Here is a 24622-nt window from a genome sequence, read left to right on the forward strand (position 1 = left end):
TAAGTGAGTGATTTAATAAGCTCCTGATGTTAAAAGTTTACACACACCTGGAGAAGACACGCCTGTCATTACAGTCTTGGGATTTTTGATGATTTTTAACAGTTTTTTCTTTTTTTCTAATTTTGTTCCAGTTTTTCATACAACGTACATTTCATAATACGCCATTTTTAGTCGGGTGTCCACATACTTTTGTCCATTTAGTGGTTCGACGTTTGAATTCAGCCGTGCGTGCAGTAAAACAAACACATCAGGTCAAGAATGAATGAGAACGTCGATGAGACTGAGACGGTACTGAAAACACTGGGGAGCTTCAACTTCTAGCTGGAGAAGATGAGGGACGTTCACTGCTGCTGAATTTGAATTAGATGTGGATGTGATGGTGAGGGTGAGGGATCTATTAGATGTCGATCTGATGGAGGTTCACATGTTGAATCCATCAGATCTGATCAGAATAAAGACCTGAGCGACTTTGATAAGGACGATGTGACCAGCCGGACGTGCTGTATGAAAATTAGTCTTTTAATTTGATTCACATACAGATTTCTACAATATGAAGAGCTTCTACTCACGATTAACAGAAGTGAGAATATCTGGAGGCACAAACATCGGGAGATGCCAAACCCAGGGTTCAAAAACCACTATATTCCCTCCCAAACCCCCCGAAAAATCATTTACAAACCATAATTTACTCCAGCAGCAGCAGCCTGTAGTGTTTCATCTCGGCTCATAAACTCCTAACCCATCAGTAACTAATAACATTAATACCATTAAAGGTTCTAAACCTCTGTGTCGCTTCACGTTCATACATCAGATTCAGAAGGTCCCTGCAGGACGCCGTTAGTTAAATCTGGAGCGTGAAGCTGGTCGAGTCGAGTTCACGACTGTGTCGCCTCCTGCTGTTCCTCCTCCTCCATCTCCACCAGCGCAGCGTGGCGGTTGGCCTGCGACCCCTCCTTAAACAGCACCCTCTTGATCACGCCGGCTTTAGGAGCTCTGATGGTGTGCTGCAGGGAGGAACGAGAGGAAGAGTGTCAGTGATGGAACATCTAAGGTTGAGAAGGTTCTGGAGCGTCTACAGCGGTAATTCGAACCTCAAATGTACCAAAATGTCCAACCGATTAAACCCAGAATGATTTCTTAGTCACTTTTACACTGGAGGATACGGTGCTGCTGAGGTACACTGCATGGCCAAAAGTATTCGGACACCTGACTGTGAGCTTGTCGGATGGTATTTAAATTGAGTGACCTCTATGCCAAAAAAAATAATAACAATAATTAAATAAACTTGTACGTGAACTCCCCCTTGTGGAGGCTTTATGTTACATCTTGTAAACCACAGTGGGACCAGATTGTACAGCGCAGAGAGAGTAAGTAGGACAAAATGGACAAAACTCTGGCCTGTGCTGCTCTTCTGTGAAAGCTTCTCATAAGACTTTGGAGTATTTCTGTGGGAATTTGTGCCCGTTCGGTCAAAACATGACAGGGTTTGTACGACCGGGCGCTGATGACGGTGTTCCGATTCATCCCAGAGCTGTTAATTGAGTGAGGCTGAGCTCAGGGCTCTGTGCAGGTCTTTATAGAGCTTGATCATTTCCTTGCCCCTCATAAAAAGACTTTCCTAAAGTTTTTTGGAAAGTGTCTGTAGGAATTTGTACCCATGTATCCTGGAGTTTCTTGTTTTTTTTTTTTAAACCAAGCTTATCCAAGCTTATATGTAAGGGCCTTCCCTAAACTGTTGCTGCAAAGTTAGAAGCATATTTCCTTTATATGACTGTGTGGCTGAAACACACACAATTTAAAATGAAAAGGGCGTCCAAATACTTTTGTCCACATAGTGAACGCCTGATTACTGAAGCGATCAAGTAAAAGTGCCGCCATCACCTCCATCTTCATGGCGATCATCACCATCAGAGGATCTCCCTTCTGCACGGCGTCTCCCGCCTTCACCAGCACCTGCACGTACACAAAGAAGCTGCTCAGAACACGACAGGAGTGATCCAGCCTCTTCTCCTGTGCAGAAGAGCTGCAGGACGTCTACCCACCTTCTCAATGGTTCCAGTCATGGGTGCCACAGCGGCATCTTGTGTCCCAGAGCTGCTCACGCCGGCCAAGAACTTCGGGAGGGGAACCTGAACCTCCAAGCTGCCCTCCTGCACACGAGCGCAAACAAGACGAGGGTCAATTTATTATTTATTATTATTATTTATCAGTATTATTTATCATTATTATTATTTATTATTATTATTTAGCATTATTATTATTTATTATTATTATTATTTATCATTATTATTTATTATTGTTATTTATCATTATTATTTATTATTATTATTATTATTTATCATTATTATTTATCATTATTATTTATTATTATTTATCATTATTATTTATTATTATTTATCAGTATTATTTATCATTATTATTTATCATTATTATTTATTATTTATCATTATTATTTATTATTATTTATCAGTATTATTTATCATTATTATTTATTATTATTATTGTTTATTATTATTATTTATCATTATTATTTATTATTATTATTTATCATTATTATTTATTATTATGATTCATCAGTTAACAGTCACAGACAATTTAGTATCTCCAGTTAACCCACACAGACCCGGGGAGAACATGCAAACTCCACACAGAAAAGACAGCGACTGCTCCACCTGGGAATCGAACCCAGGACCTTCTTGCTGTGAGGCCAGTGTACAGTGGTGGTCAGGGTCGCAGTGGACAGGGTCTGATTTATTGGACGTCCATCATAGGGCACACACACTTAGGGCAATATCTAGTAGCTCCAGTTGACCGAACTGCACGTCTTTGGACTGTGTGAGGAAACCGGAGCACCCGGAGGAAACCCACATGGACACAGGGAGAACATGCAAACTCCACCTGGGGATCGAACCTGGGACCTCCTTGTTGTAAGGCAACAGCGCTACTCGCGCGCCAATGTGCCACCCTGTTCGAGTACATCAAATCGCTGCGTGTCTGTTAGTGCGTCGACTGTTTCAGCAACTAGAGGTCTGGAATTCACACAAACGTCAACGACAAACCAGTTCCACTCTCCAGTCCACCCACTGATCATAATCAAGCTGACCGGATCATTAGGGCTACCTAGCGACCAGGACGTGATGTCAGGACGCCAACCGATCATGACGCTTTCTGGAAAGCTATCAATATCGACATCTCACCATGGAGAAGAGATGAACCGTGTCGTCCAGTGTGACCAGTTTGGGTCGAGACAGAACTCCGTTCACACAGCAGTGCAGGTACGTGGCTCCACCCGCTTCCTCCAGCTCACCTGACACCTGGAACACCTGTCCGCCCGTCTAACACACGAACACCACAGGTGTTATTATTACTGTTATTATGGATCACGGCTGATGATACAGTACAGTAGGTGTGAGTACCTCCATGCTGTAGGTGCCATCAGGATTATATGTAACAGCTACTGCCACTTCTGTAACACACACACACACACACGGCGCTCAATCACGTTCCTAATACAGGAAAATCGAATCATCGTTCAGTTTGATCAATAGTCCATTAGAACTGGTGCATAATGCAGAAGAGGCTATTTCAGGAAAATCATCTGCTGACCTCGGTGTGTGGGGAAGCGGTTATGTTTAATCAGCTCGGGATTCATCAATCAGATCGTCATCAGTACAGGAAACGGGTCATTTATTAAATACACTGATGAGTCTGTGGTACCTGGTACCAGAACATCCTCGTCCACGGGTAAACCATGCACACATGTCCTCGACAGGTTGGCGTCGCCACTGAGACTCAAATCCGGGTCTCCAAGGTGGTGCAGTCACCACCATAGAGGTCCACTTCCTCCACGGCTCAGTCCGATGGCCGGTTCCGGGGCCTGCGTGCCATCGTAGGTGCTTCCAATGTCAGTGGAAAACATCAACTCATACACAGCAGGGTTAGATGCTCTGTGTGGGACACATTCGCCTCATCACCGGTATTAAACCTGTATGGTGGTGTCTGCATTTGAGTCTCTGTGGCGACACCAACCTGTTTGGGAACTTCACAGACACAATAAGCCACGTCTGAGGGAGGGACGGCTGGATGAGGCGTCACCTTTATGCAGCTAAAAAGCACAGCCTGGTCCGTATGAGGGGTGTGTTGCATGTGACAGGGGTGCTGGATTAGGGAACTGAATGCACAACAGCATTTGGTTGTTACTGGGTGTAGGAGGGCAGTTGTAGCCTAGAGGTTAAGGTACTGGACTAGTAATCATAAGGTTGTCGGTTCAAGCCTCACCACTGCCAGGTTGTCACTGTAGGGCCCTTGAGCACGGCCCTTAACCCTCAATTGCTTAGACTGTGTACTGTAAGCATCTGCCAAATGTAAATGTAAATGTAGGAGGTGACAGATTAGGTTTCCCACCCAACCCTTGCAGGAGACCACTGTTCCACATGCTTTTCAATAGGTGCACTCTGTTTAATATGTGCACAAAGAAGTCACCAGCTATTCAGAATAGAACTAACAGTGTTTGTTTCGGTCACACCTCGACCCTGACCTGTGTGTTTGTGTGTAATGAAGCAGGTAAACACTCACTGTCCTCCCCGAGCTGCAGCGTCAGGTTCCGGCAGAAGAGCAGGTTCAGCCGGTTCCCGTTACTCGAGCCAAAGGGAGAGAAGACGTCTGAAACGAGAACACGGAGCGTTCATCTCCAGCACTGAACGCCGACCCCACGACGTATATACGTACATTTATTTATTTACATTTCTACATTGGAAGCATATCATTTCCCTGATATATAACTGTTATGGCTAAACCAGGTGAATTTAAACATTAGAAGGGGCGTCCCAATACTTTTGTCCATACGGTGTATGTAGTGAGTGTAGTAGTGTGTTCAGGTTCTAACCATGTGACCGGTGCAGAAACTCCCGGGTGCGTTCCCTCTCCTGGAGGACGAGACCCAGGGCCGCCTGGCAGACGACGTCTCCCCCCGGTACCTTGGGTGCCGGAAACAGCTGATCGTGGTGCTGCTGGATGAAGCTGGTGTGGACGTTACCCGCCTCAAACTCGGGGTGACCCGAGAGATTCAGCAGGAAGTCGATGTTGGTGTTGAGACCCACAATCTGAGAACAGAGGTTAACGTTAAAAGAGTGGAATTAAATTTGGTGACAGCTTATATTGCGCCAGCCAATCACACGTCTTTAGGACGGTGTAAGCAGGCTGTGTCCTGTACTAAGGTCGCTGGTTTAAGCCCCGCCACTGCCAGGTTTCCACTGTTGGGCCCTTGAGCAAGGCCCTAAACCCTCAATTGCTTAGACAACATACTGTCACAGTCATGTAAGTCGTTTTGGATCAAAGCAGGGTGTGGTCTGATCCAGGAGATGGCGCTCTTACGTTGTACTGGCGTAGGCAGTAGCGCAGCTTCTGTAATGCGGCCGAGCGATCCTCTCCCCACACCACCAGTTTGGCAATCATGGGGTCATAATGCGCCGAAACCTCGTCCCCTAACAGACAGACAGACAGACAGACAGAGTTAACTTAATACACTACCGCAATTCCTTACACTATGTTGCCAAAAGTATTTGGACACCTGACCATGAGTTTGTTAGACATCCTGTTTCAAAAACAAATGCTAGTAAACCAAAGCCTGAAATGATTTCACAAGACTTTGAAGTATGTCTGTGGGAATTTGTGCCCATTCCGTCAAAATATGACAGCATTTGTACGGCTGGGCACTGAAGTCAGTAAAAAAAAGCCCAAGAAATGATAAAATGTTGATGTTCCGGTTCATTCCAGAGCTGTTCAGTGGGGCGGAGGTCAGGGCTCTGTGCAGGACACTGGAGGACACAGGAGCACAGACATGTTGGAACACGAAAGGGCCTTCCCTAAACCATTGCTGCAAAGTTGAACTGATTTTTTTACACCTACAACAAGCTCATGATCACGTGTCCAAATACTTGGGTTGTTTATCGTGATTGCCCGTCTCTCACCTTGTCGTACCCCCGTCTCGATGCGGGTGTCGGGCTCCTCCTGCGGTGTGGACAGGTGCAGCAGGGGTCCAGCTCCAGGTAAAAAGTTGTTGCTGGGGTCCTCGGCGTAGATTCGAGCTTCGAACGAGTGGCCCCGCAGTACCATCTCATCCTGAGAGAGAGGAAGCTTCTCACCGGCAGCAACCTGAGATACGACCAACGATATTTCATTACACTGCACCATAAACAGCCCTGTGATCGGTGGGTGCACTGGTCAGTGCGCTCTCAGTGCAGGTCCCAAGCCAGGACACAGTAAGGAGACTGTAAAAACGCTCCCAAATCAGGTACTCGGACCAGAAAGGGGAAATGTATTAAAATCACATAGTGTGGGTGCTCTACAACTGGGATCCAGGGTTTGAATCCACAGCGGTGCTAGGGGCCAGTCAGGCGTCCACATACAGACATGACAGGCTGTGTCTGAGGGGAGGTTGCATGTCTGACACCCAGCTAGGAACTACATTTATTCTTAACAGCCAGATAATCAAAGCCTATTTTAAATAAATATAACTGCAGAAAAAAAAAAAAACCTCACTGGCTGTGTCCCAAACCACATACCGATCTAAACCTTAAGTTCTGTTAGCATAAGTGTTACAGCTACTACACAGTATTTAGATCAGTATGTGGTTTGGGACACAGCCAGTGAGAACAGTCATACTCAACTTTTAATCTGCATAATGCAGTTTGTTAGTTTACTTTTCCTTAAACTTTATTACTGTACTGCATTTATGTTTAGATAAACGTGTATGTTTATATAAAATACATTTCTCTATATCATTTTACTGCATCTAAATGTTGACGCCTGCACCAAGAGAAATTCCTGAAGATTCTGATTCTGACATGATTTGTGGTTTGTAAAAATGCAACCTGTGTGAAATCCATCATCTGAAACTCCTACAATAATGTCAAATCCACCACAAACCCTGAGCTGCCACTCCACCAGGTCCGTCCCGGTGATCATCTCGGTCACGGGGTGCTCCACCTGCAGACGAGTGTTCATCTCCATGAAGTAGAAGTTGTGCTGGGAGTCCATGATAAACTCCACGGTACCTGTGAGGAGAAACCACCAGGCCGAAGTGATTCAGGAGACGCACCGACACGAATTGTGGACATTTATGCCCATTTACTCAAAAGAGAATTTGTCAGGCCAGGCTCTGATGTTGGACCAGAAGGCCTGTGCTTGCTTCTCCCCAACAAACTAGTCAAGTGATGCTCAAGCTTTACCCGATCAGCTAAACCCAATCATTAAAATCCATTTCAGAATTTTGGTGTCTGATGCTGCTTCAAGGCAAAGTCACAGAAGCCTGACGGGACTCATAAAAGAGAAAAAAACCATCATTTCAACCAAATCTCAGAGTTCAGGAGCCACGGCGGTGCCACCGGGCTGGCTGGGTGTTCTATAGACATGTGTCATAGAGGGAGGGCTGGTTACAACTGCAACCCTGACCGTCTGGCTGGTTTTATCACAGCCAGCACAAACGGTGGAGAAATACCCAAGCACAGTGTGTTCCTCAAGGTGGCTTCCAGCTCCATATGGCTGGTAAGAGGAAGTAAAGGACTCCAAATCTCTGACTTCAGTGCCACCGGGCTGGCCGGGCATCCTACAGACACACTAGGTTGTGTCATGGTGGGAGGGCTGGTTTGGGTATCACCTCATCACTGTTGCAACTGCGACCCTGACCGCCTAGTTTGTGTTATGTGTTATAAGCGGTGGAGAAATACCCGAGCAAGTGTGTTCCTCCTCAGCCAGCACAGAGAGGCTGAAGATGCAATGGAAGGGAACCGGACACGTCCAATTTTTTATTCAGCTCGAACTGAAATGTGAAGGTCACATGATGATCCACACTCACCTGCTCCTACATAGTTAACGGCTTTAGCTGCTCGAACCGCTGCCTCGCCCAGTTTACGCCTCACTTCAGGACTAATGCCAGGCTGAGCACGTGCACGCGCACACACACACACACACACACACACACACACACACACACACACACACACAGACAGAGAAAAAAATCTTGACTTTAATCATCTGATTCTGAACCTGAACTGAATCACCAGCCCATCGTTTGGGATCGTTACACCCCTCTGAAGCGCCACTCACCCCCGGTGCCTCTTCAATGATCTTCTGATGTCTTCTCTGGACGCTGCAGTCTCTCTCGAACAGGTACACGGCATTACCGTGCTGATCTCCAAACACCTGAACCTCCACGTGCCTGATAAAAGGAACAGAAGAACCGTCAGGGGACGGTCAGTTTTTTAGAGCCTGGAATTGGCCGACACCTTAGAGTAGGTCCAAGGTGCCGAACTGGAAGCTAAAGTGAGGTTCTGAGGATCTGGTTGATCTGCTCACATCTCTTTTTGGCTCAAGGGCCACGCTGGGTTTTAAATTTTGACAGGCAAACCAAACCAGAAGCAGACGAGGGGGTAAAGTTATATAAATTAGTGCTCAAAGAACGAATATTTGTGTGTAGAGACGATCGAATCGACTTTAGAAAAAGCTCGTAGTATTTGGAGTGCGCCATCTAGTGGAAACGACTGATACGCAAAGTATTGCATTAAAAAGACAAAATAAACGGGTTTTTAGGACAATTTTGTAAATCCTAACAGGCTGTAGATTGCCCACCACTGTTGTAAATCTAATTATTAAGACGGTAGAAGGCTGACGCAGTTAGCGATGGGATCCGAGTCTAGAAGAACACCAAGATTTCTTCAGTGCTTTGTACTCGAGGTGAGAACCAGGCTTTCTCAGAAGGTAACTGCATTCTATGTTCTGATGCTCATACCATCACCTCGTTGCTGTCTGGTTGATGCACCCACAAGAGCGGTGAAGAAAAAACTCATATTGATTGACTGATCGATTGATCGACTCCTGAGGTTCTTCTGTGTTGGTCTTGGAGCCTCCTAAAGGCTTCATCATAATTTATTTCCTCTTTACTTTCCATTCAGGGGTGCCCAAACTACGCCCGATTGTGGCCCGTAACCCTTTCTAAAACGGCCTGTGAGGTATTGTACAAATTAAAAGGAAGAACACTGAACACTGGGTGTCGCTATCACATAAAACCAGTCTAAAACGCTCCAAACCTCCTCTCATAATGTTCCTGAACTTCATGGCGACTCCAAAGAATATATATCTGGTCCCAGAGCTGGTGCCGGTTCCTGCGAACTAGTGAACCTTTTGATAACGAACCCATGTTTACACTGATTTGAAAGCCCAGAGGGTTTCCGCTGTACTTTTCGGACCCAAGTCTGTGGACTGAAGCTCCTGCCAACCGTCCCCCAACGATAAACCCCTTTCTCCAGGACCATTTAATTTTTCTGTCTGAAAGGATTTATTAAACCTCACATATTGAGGTCTGTATGGTGTCAGATGGGCCCTGTAGTGTGGGGCGGGGTACCTCGGGTTCTCCACAAACTTCTCCACCAGCATGACGTCGTCGTTGAAGGATTTGCGCGCTTCTCTCCTGGCGGATTCCAGCTGCTCGTGAAACTCGGCCTCAGAGTGAGCGATACGCATTCCCTGCACGAAATAACGCAAGACATGAGTCTGAGTGTGTGTGCTGGGGTGAATCTTTAAACCTAATAAATTTAGTCTATCCTGGTGCTACAGTGGCTTCGCACTGTGACCCCGGGGTGGGAGGGTCACTCATATCGCACCCTTATTTATGCAATGCTAGCCGGGGTCAGGGTTAACCCCACCCGTCCGACCTTCCCTCCCTCAAACACGGCCTGCTGTGTTTGTGTGGACGTCCGGCCAGGTTGGTGGCGCTGCTGAGATTCGAACCCTTACCTTCCCGCCTCCACCTCGAACGGCTTTGATCATCACAGGGTAGCCGATCCTGGCGGCTTCAGCCTGCAGCTTCTGATCCGATTGGTCCTCTCCGTGGTAACCCTCAATGATGGGCACACCAGCAGCAGCCATGATGTGTTTCGACGTGCTGATGCAGAAATACAAACAAGGCCGTTACAGAACGCACAGAACGACGATAACGAGGGGTAACGGTGGCAGACCCGGGGGGAATTTCGTTACTCACCTCTTGATTCCCATGTCGCGGATCGCTGAGGACGGCGGTCCGATGAAAATGATTCCTTCCTGTTTGCACAGTTCGGCAAACTCCGTGTTCTCAGAGAGGAAGCCGTAACCAGGGTGGATCGCCTTGATCATAAAACGTTTACATTCATTTAATACTTGCTACAGCCAAAAGTATGTAGATGCCCTAACAATGGTTTTTAGGTCTCATAATCCAAAAACAAACGCATTAAAATGGACTTGCCACCCAAATTTGCAGCTATAACAGCCTCCTAGAGAGGATTTTGAAGTGTATATATTGAAATTTGTGCCCATTCAGGTAAAAGTCAATTGTGCAAGTTAGAATAGGCTTACGGGAGTTCCTCCAGACCAAAGAGGAACGGTCCTCCACAGACCCGAGGTCACGTCTGTTAGCAGTGAGTGTGAATGAAATACCCAAACTCACTAATCAGCAGCGGTGTCCACATACTTCTGGCAATATACTGTATATTATATTATATATTACATTAAATTAAAGTAGAAATCTTGTTTTGTGAGATGCCCAGAACAGGACGTACCTGCGCAGAAGATTTCTTGGCGACATCTAGAACCTTCTCCATGCACAGGTAACTCTGCTGTGACGGCGCTGCGCCGATGTGAAACGCCTCATCCGCCTGCAATTTTAACAGGTGCATAAACACAAAATCAACCTGTACACATACGGCCCCATGTGAAGGCTTTATGTTACATCTTGTACACCACAGTGGGACCAGATTGCCACCATTTTCATTAATTAATTTCATTTCATTTTGTGTTTTGATGTATTGTTTGTTGTATTGGGTCGAAGTAAAAATCATGGACAAATTGTGGCTCACTTGAAAGAAAAAAAAAAAAAAAAACCTGCGCTAGCCCACCACCACTGGGGTCCGGGTCCAAATCTGAGGCTTATACACAGACCCGATGTATTAGTCTGAGAGGGGATGGCCCTGTGATGGATTGCCGCCCTGCCCTGTGTTTCCCGGTGCAACTGGATACACTGTGACCCTGACCGGGATAAAGCGGAATACAGATAAGGTGGAGGTTAAAAGTTTACATACACATCCGTGCCTGTATAAATAGGGCTAGTTTGACCTCACTGGTCTTTTTAAGGATTAAAAATCTTAGTAATCTAACGCTGTGGGGGAAAATATATGACACTGTTTACAGTCAAACAAGCTTGAAACTTCACTGCCATGGACTTGCTGTCTCGTCACAAAAAGCTGCTGCATTAAAATCGATGTTGATAATCACATAGACCAAAAAAAGCATGAAGAGTATTCTCTTAGCCCATGCTGATCTAAAGCCTGCTTGAATGTGGACAGTGTCAGTCATGTTTCAGCAGCTTCAAATTCAAGGCAGGACGAATCCGGATGAATTTCCTCTCAACATAAGGTGACAGTTTGGGTTTGCTTTCTGACCTTGGCAGGACGCCACTGTTCCATGTACTATTTCTGTTTGTTCAGGCATTTTTGCTATTCTCTCTCAATTTAGTCATTTCCAATTCCAGATGCTACGGGGGGCGCCACTGATCTTTTCCGCGTCCAGAGAGTCACGCTGTGCCCTCTGTGTTCCTCCAGGATCTGTACTGGCTCCACGACCAACTGCAACAGCATCCTGCCAACCTTATCGACCATGCCCAGTTGACACCCAACTGGTTGGGATAGCACATCAGATATCTGTGCCAATCAAGCGCCAGTTCTATGTACTTTTAATGGGTGCAAACTGTGCTCAAACTAGACCTATTTACATGGGTATGGTAGAGTCGCTGGGTGTAGTTAACTAACGTGACCAATGAGGGACTATGAGACCACAAGCAGTCAAATTCCATAATAAACCAACTAAATGAATTCGAGGATCATTTGTACATATATATTTGATTTGGCACAGTTTTTATGCCGGATGCCCCTCCTGACCCCACCTCTCATATTTAACTGGGTTTGGGACAGGCAGTAAGGGTGCACTGACATGCCCCCCCCTTCTGTATTAGTGATTCCAGCCCAGGATTCGAACCTGTACTGTGAAGGCAAATTCATGACACACAACCGTTGATGAATGGAACCCAAGACGTGCGTGTCCTGCACACTCAGTACAAGTGCACATAAAATTCTGCTTGTCTTCACACCCAGTGAGAAAGTGCTGACGGCTCGACGGCCGTGAAGTGTAAGCGTAACGTCTGTTTTTCTCACCATGGCCACATGCATCGAGTGTCTGTCAGCATCACTGTACACGGCGACCGAGCGCACGCCCATCTTTTTGGCTGTACGCATCACTCTACACGCTATCTCTCCTCGGTTAGCGATGAGGACTTTCTCTATTCGCCCTGCACAGAGAAGAATAAAAAACACACACACACACACATTAGCTTCAACTGCAAACAAACATGACATATATATGAATATATATTAATCTGAAATATTCAGCAACCCATTTTATACTGATTTTATCTCCTTACAAGGATCTGTGAAAGTGTGTTTCATTTTTATAGTAACTTTAACACTTTAATACGTAGCTGTTTATATTCATCACTGTTTTCTTTGGAAACGTGAGCTCAGAGACCCAGAATTCCAAGCTGATACTTCATACTCATCTAAACGTATTCAGGTTCAAAAAACAATCCTGGGCGCTCAGGAGGAGCAGCGGTAAATTATGATATTCTGTTACCACTGGGATCCAGGGTTCAAATCCCCAGTGATGCTATTGGCTGGTCAAGCGTCCACACACAGGCATGATCGGCTGTGAAACCGGACTCACTGTGACCCTGACCTTCACTCCAGCACCCAAAGCCTGTATGATCTGAACTGTAATGTATACGCATTACTGTCCACTTACCCATCGATGCATGTCTGACACCACATCCTTTGGTCCATATTAAGTTCCTATGGACAAGAGAAGAGACTGAGAGCTGATTTTGTTTAAAGACGATTACAATTTAAATACAAGCCTTGAATCTCTGCATCAACAAAAAGCTCATCGCCTGTAATCCAAATTAAAGAGGATTTTTGGACCAAAGTTGATCTAAATGGAACAGTTTTTTAGGGATGGGGTGGCTGAGGCTGGACTGAATTTGGGTGATGGATTGGCAGCCTGTCCGGGGTGCGTTACTGCGTTGTGTCAAGTGATTTACGTCAGATTATTAAAGATTAAAGTTAGGACTCAATTTTTATTGAGTAATAAGTTTATTTTAACACAGTGTTTTTCATTAGACATCATGTCATCAATAAAAAAAACTGAGTATTAAGTTAAATGATTATTATTATTGGATTAAACTTAATTTAAATGCAAAATGCAAAATAGAAGCCTTTTCACAAGTGCACTCTGACCCTCACTGTATGACAGGTCCACATTCACTGAAATACGACTTATTAAAAAATAAACATTCATACTTTTAGTTAGTTTTATTTATTACTTCTATAACATGATGATTGTAATATTAAATTATAATAGAATATGAGGTATTAGGTGGTGCATCCGCACAGACATGATTGGCTATGTCTAAGTAACGGGTGGCTGATGCCCTATAATGGATTGGCACCCGATTTGGGTATTCCTGCCTTGCGCCCAGTGTTTCCCTGTGGAACCGTCCCGCCACGACCCTGACCAGAGTAAAGCTGTGATAAAAATGACATAGTAAAACATAATACAACACAATGAAAAACAATAAATAGTTCTTGAACAGTAAAATAATAAAATAAATAGAATGTATGAATGATTTTAATTCCCCTTACAGCTCTGAAGGATTTAAAATGTTATTAAACCATTTTATTGTTTATACTATTTATTTATTTAGGCTTTTGTAACTTGTGTGTCTGTTTAACCTTGCCTGGGACCTGCTGTTGAGTTTGGTGGTACTAAACTAATTTAGTTTTAATGATTTAGTAAATAGAAGAGTAAACTAACAGTAAATATATTAAAGTTTATACACAGCAGTATTAATATGGAGATTTGCACATTTATCTGCAGGTTTTTGGCTTAAAGTCGATTTTCTGAACAGATCCAGACACAAAACTCATTTATTTAGGAGTAAAATACTGAACGAACCCGCGATGCATGATGTTACACTATAAATAAAGTAAATAATAATGTTTGAAGTGTATAAAGAACTTACCGTAGATAAAGTCTGACAGTACGACTGACCTGCACCTTCAGCACTGCAGCAGCCATGTTCACCCACAACCGCTCTGCTAACCCAGCTAAGCTAACACAGCTAAGCTAACCAGCTAAGCTAACTCACCTCTCACTGATACAGATACACTAATTACTCATTACATTTAAATACATCCCATATACAAAATCAAATCGAATTATTTAAACTAAATTCACACTCAGCCCTGAATAAAAGCTCATGTACTGATATAAATAAAGTGTTAGCCGGTATTAGCTTAAGTGCTAAGAACACGGATTGGCCCTGTTGGCAATCCGTAGTTTAATGTGCCAATAACGTTGCAGGATAATGAGGTGTGTGTGTGTGTGTGTGTGTGTGTGTGTGTGTGTGTGTGTGTGTGTGTGTGTGTGTGTGTGTGTGTGTGTGTGTGTGTGTGTGTGTTATTTATTAAGAATTAATCGTCATGTTTTACACACTTTGGTTCCATTTATCACAGTACAGGTAGTTACTCAAGAAGTTTAATGTCAAACACAGTCATGGACGATTTTGTATCTTCAGTTGTCCTGACTGCATGTCTTTGGACTGTGGGAGGAAACCGGAGCTCCCAGAGGAACACACGCAGACACAGGGAGAACATGCAAACTCCATACAGAAAGGATTCGAACCCAGGAGCTTCTTGCTGTGAGGCGACAGTGCTACCCACCAAGCCACCGTGCCACCTGTGTGTGTGTGTGTGTGTGTGTTTTAAACGTATTATTATTATTATTATTATTATTATTATTATTATTATTATTATTTATCACAATATTAATATTTTTATTATAATACTCAGTATTATTAGTATAGTGTAGTAGTAGTATAGTAGTAGTATGGTATTATTTCTAATTATTATTATTATTATTAATAATTATAATATTCATTATTATTTTTATTATAATTTGTAATATCAGTATCTTTATTATTAATATTAATAGTATTTTTATTATATTTCCTATTATAACTGTTATTATTATCAGTATCGTTATTACTATTATTATTATTTTTACATTTTTCATCATTATTATTATTATTATTATTATTATTACTAATATTATTATTATAATTATTATTATTATTATTTTTACTTCTTCTTATTATTATTATTATTACTACTATTATTATTTTACATTTCTCATTAATATTATTATTGTTATGTTATTTCTCATTATTATTATTATTATTATTTTATTTCTCATTATTATTATTATTATTATTATTGTTATTATTATTTATTATTATTATTATTATTATTATTATTATTTGCTGGTGACCATGTGGATGATGTCTCTCCAGAACATTCTGTCTCCTGTTTGGTTCCTCAGGCACCTTAATGGCTCGGTCATCATTATTTCATTTTCATCAACTGCTTTATCCTGGTCAGGGTTGCTGTGGGTTCGGTGTAAACACATGGTAAAAGGCAATGATACTTAGGACTATATTTTAATAACAGTAAAGAAAATGTAATTACGATTTTAATTTAATTTGTTTAATAATATTTAAAGGAAGTATTTAAAATGATATAATTTTTATTAAATTATACATTTTAGAATCAATATTATCATTTTACTTATTATTCCTTTATATACTTTATTGTATATGCTGTGGTTTGTAGTTTTAATTTACAAGCAAACTTAAGAGTGGTAAAATTTTATTAAAATACAAAACAAGGACTTTTTATTTTATTAAAATACAAAAGAAGATAAATAAAAAATAGCAAATAACAATCAGACAAAAGAGTAAAAAATAATAAGATGTTATAATAACGTGAGCCGTGAGCCTGAAATTTACAAAGCACACATATGAACTAAACATGAATAAAAATGTGGCAAATCAGTGAAATGTTGCTTTAATTGATAGAATTTACAAAGCAGACCTTAAAACTTAAATGATTTTATTACACACATTCACACATTAAAGTCACAGTCCAGAATTTAATTGGAGTGAAAGATTAATTCAGTGCTGCTTCACATTCATAAACATAAAAAACACACATTTACAGATAAATAATTTATTATTATTTAGAATAAAGGGGACGTGGCTTCCTGTGTGCTGGAAAACCTCAGACATTTAAGACTATCTAAAAGACTGGAAACACAGAGACTGAGAAACACAGAGACACTGGAAGACAGAGACTGGGAGACACAGATACTGGGAAAAACAGAGACTGGGAAACATATAGACTGGGATGAGTGCAGCATGTTCCTACAGAGTAAACCGTGTTGTGTGAGGCAGGTTTGATGTTGAGGACACACGTGGACGTTCTAGAGTGGTTCGTAGCCCTGAGCACGATGTTCACGCATCAGCACAAACACCAGAACTGCAATGAGGAAGATGCCCACCACCACCGCGCCAACCACGATCGGCATGATCCGCTTGGCGTAGTCCGCCCAGCACTCGACCTCTGTAATAATGAAAATAATAATAATAAATAACATAACTCTAAATAATCCTCTGTCTTTATATAAGTAGGCTAGATTACATGACCATGTCTAAGGCTCTAAGACTCCACAGAACCACAGTAAGAGTTGTGGCAACACCCCACTAGCAGCATCAACATCCTATCCAAGTGTACTACAGAGGGAACACTTTATGGTCAAAACTATGTGAACACTAGGCATTGAGCTTGTTAGACTTCCTGTTCCAAAATCATGAGCATTACTATAAAGCCCCCCCCCCCCCCCCCCTTTTTTTTTGCAGCTATAACAGCATTCACTCTTCTGGGAAACCTTTTCTCCAGATTTGTATGTGTGTCTATGGGAATTTGGGCCCATTCAGTCAAAAGAGCACCTGGAATGGTCATCAAAACTCCAGTTCATCCCAAAGGTCTCAGACATGTCAAACCAAGTATTTATGGTTCTCGCTTTCGTCATGCTGGAACAAAAAAAGAGCCTTCCCCAAACTGTTGCCACAATGCTGATAGTGGAAGCCACAGTAACCAAGAGACACAGAGACTGGGAGACAGATACTGGGAAACAGAGACTGAAATACAGAGACTGGGAAACAAAGAGACTGGGAGACACAGAGACTGAAAAAACTGAGTGAAAGAGAGACTGGGAGACATGAAGACTAGGAGACAGAGAGACTGGGAGACACTGAGACTGGGAAACGGAGAAACTGGGAAACAGAGAGACTGGGAGACACAGACTGGGAAACAGAGACAGAGAGACTGGGAAACAGACTGAGAGACACTGAGACTGGGAGACAGAGAGACAGAGACTGGAAAACAGAGAGGCTGGGAGACAGAGACTGGGAGACATGGAGACTGGAAAAAAGAGAGACTGGGAAACAAGGAGACTGGGAAACAGAGAGACTGGGAAACAAGGAGACTGGGAAACAGAGAGACTGGGAAACGAACGTGGTACACGGTGCAAAATGTAAAATCTTGGTACCTTTTCCAAAAGTGCCGTTGGGCAGGTTGAAGGCCTGAACCTGCAGAGGAACGAGCTTAATCCTCAGATTCTCCGCCAGGATTAGTTTAGTCGATGACTTGCACTTGAAGCTCTGCCCGTTGGCGGTTTTGAAGAGCTCATCATGGTTCAGAATGCCAGGATAACGTGTACCTGCAGAGAGGAACGAGGAGGAACGTGGATCAGTCCCAACAGAAAACTGATGCTCCAAATCTTCAGTAAAACAGCTACACAATGTGGACAAAAGTATTGGGACACCTCTACTAATTACTGAAATCAGTTATATGCTTCCAATTTTGCAGCAACAGTTTAGGGAAGGTCCTTTCCTGCATTTTGTGCACAAAGCGAGCTCTACAAAGACATGAAGAAAAACTCCTTGTTCGTAGCCCTGACCACGATGTTCACGCATCAGTACAAGCACCAGAACTTCACTGAGGAAGATGCCCACCACCACACAGTGCTTGGCGTAGTCCGCCCAGCACTCGACCTCTCTAATAATTATAATAAATAATAATAATTATAGAACTACATCTAAATAATCCTCCGCCCTTATATAAGTAGGCTAAGACTACAATGTCATGTCTAAGGCTCTAAGACTATGCTGAACCACAGTAAGAGTTGTGGCAACACCCAACAACAGCAGCATGAACATGCCAACTTATCCAAGTGTACTAACAAAGGACAAGAAGAAACTCCTGACCTCAGCTCCACTCAACAGCTCTGGAATGAACCGGAACATCAACTGAGACTGAGAATCAGCACCCATGATTGGGCACAAATTCCCACAGACACACCTCAAAGTCTTTGTGAGAAGCCTTCCTAAAATACTTTCGGCCATATAGTCTGCAGAATTAACTAAAGCAAACAGAACACGTCCTATAGAGGTGCCGTCCTAATATTTTTGCACGCATTTAAGACGTGTTGATGTGGCCATACGGTTGCAGTTCTTGCAGGGAGGTTCGGGTTCGAGGAACGCCCTCAGGGTCTTCACATATGCCACGGTGCCGTTCTACAGGGTGAGGAAACAGAAACCGTACTCATTATTATGACCAGGATTCATTTATTTATTCTATTTTATAACTACTTTTATTTTTTATTAACAGAGAACATACCAAACTCCTCACAGGAGCATGCATGAGGTGGACTGTTTGCTTTAAACGTCTCCTATATGTGTGGGTGAGTAAATTCATGATCTACAACATATACGTACAAGCTAAAAAAAAGTGCTGCATGCTGTATGACACGTTATTGTAGGTGTTGCAAGCTATCATGTGTCCTGAGGACGTGGGTTCTATCCTCCCCTCCAGTTACTGGCTGTGAGGAGTTCAGCTCTGGTTTCCTTCCACCTCTCCAAACTGTGGAAGGTGGATTGGCTTGTCTAGATCACTTCTACAGTAGGTGAGCATGTAATGCATGTATGGTGTGGTGCCCTGCGCCGGATTGGGGTTCGGTCCATGACCGTTGCCATGTTGTACCTTGACGAAGGTAAACTGCAGACTTCCTCCATCAAACTCGAGCGAAAGAACCGCATCAGTGCTGGCACAGTATCCCCCCGCTGTGGTGGATTTCGGGTCCAGATTGTAGTACGACGTGTTCTACAGAACAAACAGAGACGCTGTTTTAATTGGTGACATTTTTTACATCCTTTACACAACACAGTTAAAAAAATGGTGTTAATCACATTCACTGCTGTATGTATGTTGTGAGTGTGAAGAACTTTACTCAGATAGGTGATTGTGTGTATTCAAGCACGTATTTGGTGTGTGTGTGAATACTTTTGCTCAGATAGGTGTTTGTGTGGGGCAAAACAAGAAGAGATAGAATGAAAATGGGCCAGCTACTCAGTTCTCAGAAAAGAAAAAAACAGGAGCGTTTTTTCGGTGGGGGTTCTTTTGCTAAAAAACAGAGTAGGTGAGATAGGTGATTGTGTGTATGCAAGCACGTATTAGGGGGAATACTTTTGCTCAGATATGTGATTGTTAGAATGAAATTGGGCCAGCTACTCAGTCCACCAGCATGTGACAAACAAATTTTTGGAAAAGAAAACAACAGAAGCATTTTTTGGTGGGGGTGTGAACACTTTTGCTCACATTTGCCCCTGGGGTTCAGGAGCAGTTGTGGGTGATTCACTTACCCACAATGCTCTGATTGTGTTTGAACAAATAGAAAATGCACCATCGTGGCAAAAAAGTATTTCCACCTGGCCAGAGTCTAAAGTTGGTATGCTTTACACCACTTTAGCTGACGTTTGCATTGCACATGTTGATCTTAGGCTTGTGTGCAGCCGCTCGGACATGGAAACCTACGCTATAAAGGCCTAGTGATTGTCGTAGGCGTGGTAGATGAGTTGTTGTTGCTCCTAGATGTTTCTGAATTGCTGGAAGGTGAATTTTTTGACAGCGCCACACTGAAGGCTCTTCGTTCGACCTGTTAAATTTTATGCCTCGTTAGCAACGGATGAGACGAAAACCGCTGAATCTACTGTGTTGGTGACACTTCTGGGGTTTTTTTAGGGGTGTGAATTGACTGAGCGCTGAGAGAGGAGAAAAAAGTGCTGAGGATTTAGCGAGTGGTACCTTGTCCTCCGTCACGATGTAGACCACGCCCAGCGACGCCCTCAGGCACACTCGACCCTGGTTTGCTATGGTATAATTCCCGACGGGCGGCTTGCTCTCTTTGGGCTGGAGTCTGGGCTTTCTGGACACGTTGTGCGGACCCTGGTCCAGAGAGGTTTCAGAAAGTGAAGGCTCGTCCACGTCTGAGGGCGAGACGCTTCCTGTGGGCATAAGGCCGGGGCAGGGTTTCACAGCTGACATGATCACACAACCATAGTTGAGGCCAAACAAGACTCCAAAATAGTACGGACAGTTTTACTAGATATTTATTGTTTACCTTATTAACTTAATGGTAATTCCTAATTTAATGCATCCAAAACATTCTGAAAAAGTTGGGACGGGGCAATTTAAGATCAGAAATATTGTAAAATCTGATAATTAGGGCACAAAAGGAATGGTTTGCCACTTAGTTACCACTACAAAAAGTAATTCCTGCCCACTGCAGTGGCATTTTATAATGATTCACCCTGTTTTGCACAATGCACAACTGCACACCAATTATTTAAAATGCACAATTTAATTTTATTGTCCAAAAGTTTATTGTTTTTATTGTGGGTGCGATTCACCAGGCGAAAGGTATGAAACACCCTGGACAGGTCGCCAGTCCACTTAGGGCAATTTTAGTACCTCTAATTAACCTGAGGGCGGCTTGGTGGCTCGGGGGGTAGCGTCGTCGCCTCACAGCATGAAGGTCCTGGGTTCGATCCCCAGGCGGGGCGGTCCGAGTCCTTTCTGTGTGGAGTTTGCATGTTCTCCCCGTTTCTGCGTGGGTTTCTCTCCTGGAGCTCCGGTTTCCTCCCACAGTGCAAAACATGCAGTCAGGTCAGTTGGAGACACTGAATGTGTGTGTGTGTGTGTGTGTGTGTGTGTGTGTGTGTGTGTGTGTGTGTGTGTGTGTGTGTGTGTGTGTGTGTGTGCCCTGTGATGGACTGGCGCCCTGTCCAGGGTGTTACTGTGTGCCTTGCGCCCATTGAAAAGCTGGGATAGGCTCCAGCACCATGCCACGACCTTAACTGGATAAGCAGTTAAGAAAGTGAGTGAGTGAGAATTAACCTGACTGCAAGTCGCATGTCTTTGGACTGTGGGAGGAAGCCGGAGCACCCGGAGAAAACCCACACAGACACGGGGAGAACATACAAAACTCCACACAGAAAGGACCTGGGAATCGAACCCCTGTGAGGTGATAGTGCTACCCACCAAGCCATTGTGCCGGTCATAGCTCAGCAGTTAAGGTACTGGACTAATCTTCAGAAGGTTGCTGGATCAAGCCCCACCACTGCCACTTATGGGCATTTGTGGTACATTGTGGTACATTTCCCTTTAGGGTTCAAAAATGTAATGAATCAATCAATTAATCAATATAAATATGAGCATCATAAGTCTATCACAACAAACGCAGACAGAAAACCAAACTCACCGAGAAGCAGCAGAGCAGCGAGGACGAGAACGTTCATGCTGACACGTCTTGCATCAGTCCTGTTGAGAAATGCGAGCGTCTGGTGTGAACGTTGGGTAGAAGAGCCGTGGTTGTTGTGTTGGTACATCCTCCACGGGGAAGAACGCTGTGGTTTCCTACAACTGACTTGTTTCAGAAGCCTCTTCCTGTACGGCCGAGTCGCTCGAAAGCTTTGTTTCTCGACGGCGAATAATAAAGCGCTTTATTTTTTCACATGAACAAGCACTGACAACCAACCTCATGTAGTTTAAATTCACCAGTTTATTGTGGGTTTCTGAAAATATAATGCCGGGATAAACACACACACACACACACACACAAATTAAAAAAAATAAATTAAGTGGCAGGGCCTGAACCAGCAACCTTCTGATTACTAGCCTAGTACCTTAACCACTAGGCTACAACATTTGTAGTATTTAGAGGATGCGTTTATCCCAGATGACTTACAGTACAGTGACAGTATACTATCTAAGCAATTAAGGGTTAAGGGCCTTGCTCAAGGGCCCAACAGCGTCAACCTGGTAGTTATAAGGCTTGAACCAGCGACCTTTTAATTACCAGTTCAGTACCTTAATCGCTAGGCTACATTTTCAGCATTTAGAGGATGTGTTTGTCCCAAATGACTTACAGTAGTGTGACAGTATACTGTCCTGCTTAAGAGCCCAACAGTTATGGGGTTTGAACCAGCAATCTTCTGATTACTAGTCCGGTACCTTAACCTGCCATCAATAGAACGCCTTTATTTGTCTTATATATATACAGTGTACGAGTGCAGAGCGCATGGTTAGCCATCATACAGGACCATCATACATCAACGACTGGAAATCTTGGACGTATCCGCACCTTCTGCCCAGTGCCAAGTGTTCTTCAGAACCAGATAGTTATTAGGTAGGTAGGTGAGTGTATGGTACAGCACCATGGACCCCGGGGACCTGGGTTTAATTCAGGACTAAGGTCACTGTCTGTAAGGTTTCATGTGCTTTGCTTAAGGTGGACTGGCTTTCTTAAGGTGGATAACTGCCCCTAGGTGCTGTCCAGAATATTTATTCCTTTTATTTCCACTTAGTGTAGGTGTACGGTACAGAGAACAGGAGTTCTGAGAAGCAGATTTTTGGAATCGAGCAGCCTCGGAGCGTCCGGGGTCGAAGGTGGACGAGGCCAAAGTGTAACGTCCTTAATTACACACTGCTAGAGTTTGTCTAGCCGATTAGCACGACTGTGCGTTCGGGCCGTGTTTACTCATCCAAAGTCTTTACGAAGAGCCGGACTGGGGGGATCTGGGTATTTGGATTCTCTCGTCCTGGAATTTAGGAACTCGCTCACCCGAGCTCCGAATCGTGGAGATGAGAATGTGATTTTTAAAGTCATTTTCGATTCTAAAAATAAGCATTGTATTTTTAAATAAGTGCTCGATGGCGGAGCTCTGCTGTAGGAACGAGAGATCAGGATTATTTTGTTAGATGTTGAAGTTCTGTTTGTTCTGACCTCTGAACCGTGACTCTGAGTCAACCTTTAGACTGTAAACATCAAGAGGAATGAAGGTCTGAACTGTAATCACAGCACAGCGACCAATCATCAATATACGTACGTGTAAAAACACACACACACACACACTTCAGAGTTTCGGAGTTCAGGACTGATACACACTGTCGTGACAAAGCAGTCGTTCGGTTTATGACCAAAACTACACCTGATCATGAACTTGTCCAAAAATCGTGTGTATTTATACTGAATCGCTCCCTCTTTCCTCTTTCTACAGGACTTTGGAGTGTGTCTGTAGGCATTTGTGCCCATTCAGTCGATGAGTCAGTGAGGTCATGCATTAACGTAAACATTTAGATTTTATGGTATTTAACAGGCACTTATCCAAAGGGACTTTCACTTATGACTGAACACAACTCAAGCAATTGAGGATTAAGGGCCTTGCTCAGGGGCCCAAGAGAGGCAACCTGGCGATGGTGGGGCTTGAACCAGCAATCTTCTGATTACTAGTCCAGTACCTTAACCGCCCTAGGGTTATGTTGGAACAGCCCCACTCAACAGCTCTGGAATGAACCGGAACACCGACATTGGTGCTGAGCTGTACAAACACTGTCATGTTTGGACTGAACGGGCACAAACTCCCACAGACGTACTCCAAAGTCTTGTGAGAAGCCTATTTTAATACAGTTTGTTTTTCAAACTGGATGTCCGACAAGCTCACGGTCAGGGGCGTCCAAATATTTTAGGCTGTACAGCATATAGGGCAGTTGATTACACCAGAGGGACGGTTTAAAGCAGCCAATCCACCTTCTGCATGTGTTATACAGAATAGAATGAATAGAACGCCTTTATTTGTCATATATACAGTGTATCACAAAAGTGAGTACACCCCTCACATTTCTGCAAATATTTTATTATATCTTTTCATGGGACAACACTATAGACATAAAACTTGGATATAACTTAGAGTAGTCAGTGTACAGCTTGTATAGCAGTGTAGATTTACTGTCTTCTGAAAATAACTCAACACACAGCCATTAATGTCTAAATGGCTGGCAACATAAGTGAGTACACCCCACAGTGAACATGTCCAAATTGTGCCCAAAGTGTCAATATTTTGTGTGACCACCATTATTATCCAGCACTGCCTTAACCCTCCTGGGCATGGAGTTCACCAGAGCTGCACAGGTTGCTACTGGAATCCTCTTCCACTCCTCCATGATGACATCACGGAGCAGGTGGATGTTAGACACCTTGAACTCCTCCACCTTCCACTTGTGGATGCGCCACAGGTGCTCAATTGGGTTTAGTCCATCACCTTTACCTTCAGCTTCCTCAGCAAGGCAGTTGTCATCTTGGAGGTTGTGTTTGGGGTCGTTATCCTGTTGGAAAACTGCCATGAGGCCCAGTTTTTGAAGGGAGGGGATCATGCTCTGTTTCAGAATGTCACAGTACATGTTGAAATTCATGT

The 24622-nt window shown here is 43.6% G+C and overlaps 2 protein-coding genes across 2 annotated transcripts; both read right to left on the bottom strand.

Annotated features, from left to right (window-relative positions):
- Positions 1-498: 498 nt before the first annotated feature.
- mccc1 (methylcrotonyl-CoA carboxylase subunit) lies at positions 499-14250 on the bottom strand. Its single transcript, XM_063012876.1, has 19 exons — positions 14156-14250; positions 12880-12926; positions 12237-12370; positions 10590-10685; positions 10037-10158; positions 9793-9940; positions 9401-9522; positions 8107-8218; positions 7856-7937; positions 6928-7055; positions 5970-6153; positions 5374-5483; positions 4886-5102; positions 4576-4662; positions 3417-3466; positions 3198-3335; positions 2043-2150; positions 1882-1953; positions 499-1004 (listed from the first exon to the last, which is right to left on the bottom strand). The coding sequence occupies exons 1-19, from the start codon at positions 14209-14211 to the stop codon at positions 876-878; spliced, it is 2142 nt and encodes a 713-aa protein (XP_062868946.1). The 5' UTR covers positions 14212-14250; the 3' UTR covers positions 499-875.
- Positions 14251-16065: 1815 nt separating this feature from the next.
- On the bottom strand, positions 16066-21685 carry lamp3 (lysosomal associated membrane protein 3). Its single transcript, XM_063012886.1, has 6 exons — positions 21631-21685; positions 20175-20374; positions 19074-19193; positions 18535-18607; positions 17581-17751; positions 16066-16592 (listed from the first exon to the last, which is right to left on the bottom strand). Exons 1-6 carry the CDS (start codon positions 21665-21667, stop codon positions 16453-16455), a joined length of 741 nt encoding a protein of 246 aa, XP_062868956.1. The 5' UTR covers positions 21668-21685; the 3' UTR covers positions 16066-16452.
- Between the last annotated feature and the right edge of the window lie 2937 nt (positions 21686-24622).

This window comes from Trichomycterus rosablanca, chromosome 17 (genome assembly GCF_030014385.1).
Source record: "Trichomycterus rosablanca isolate fTriRos1 chromosome 17, fTriRos1.hap1, whole genome shotgun sequence".
In the NCBI taxonomy this organism is placed as follows: domain Eukaryota; kingdom Metazoa; phylum Chordata; class Actinopteri; order Siluriformes; family Trichomycteridae; genus Trichomycterus; species Trichomycterus rosablanca.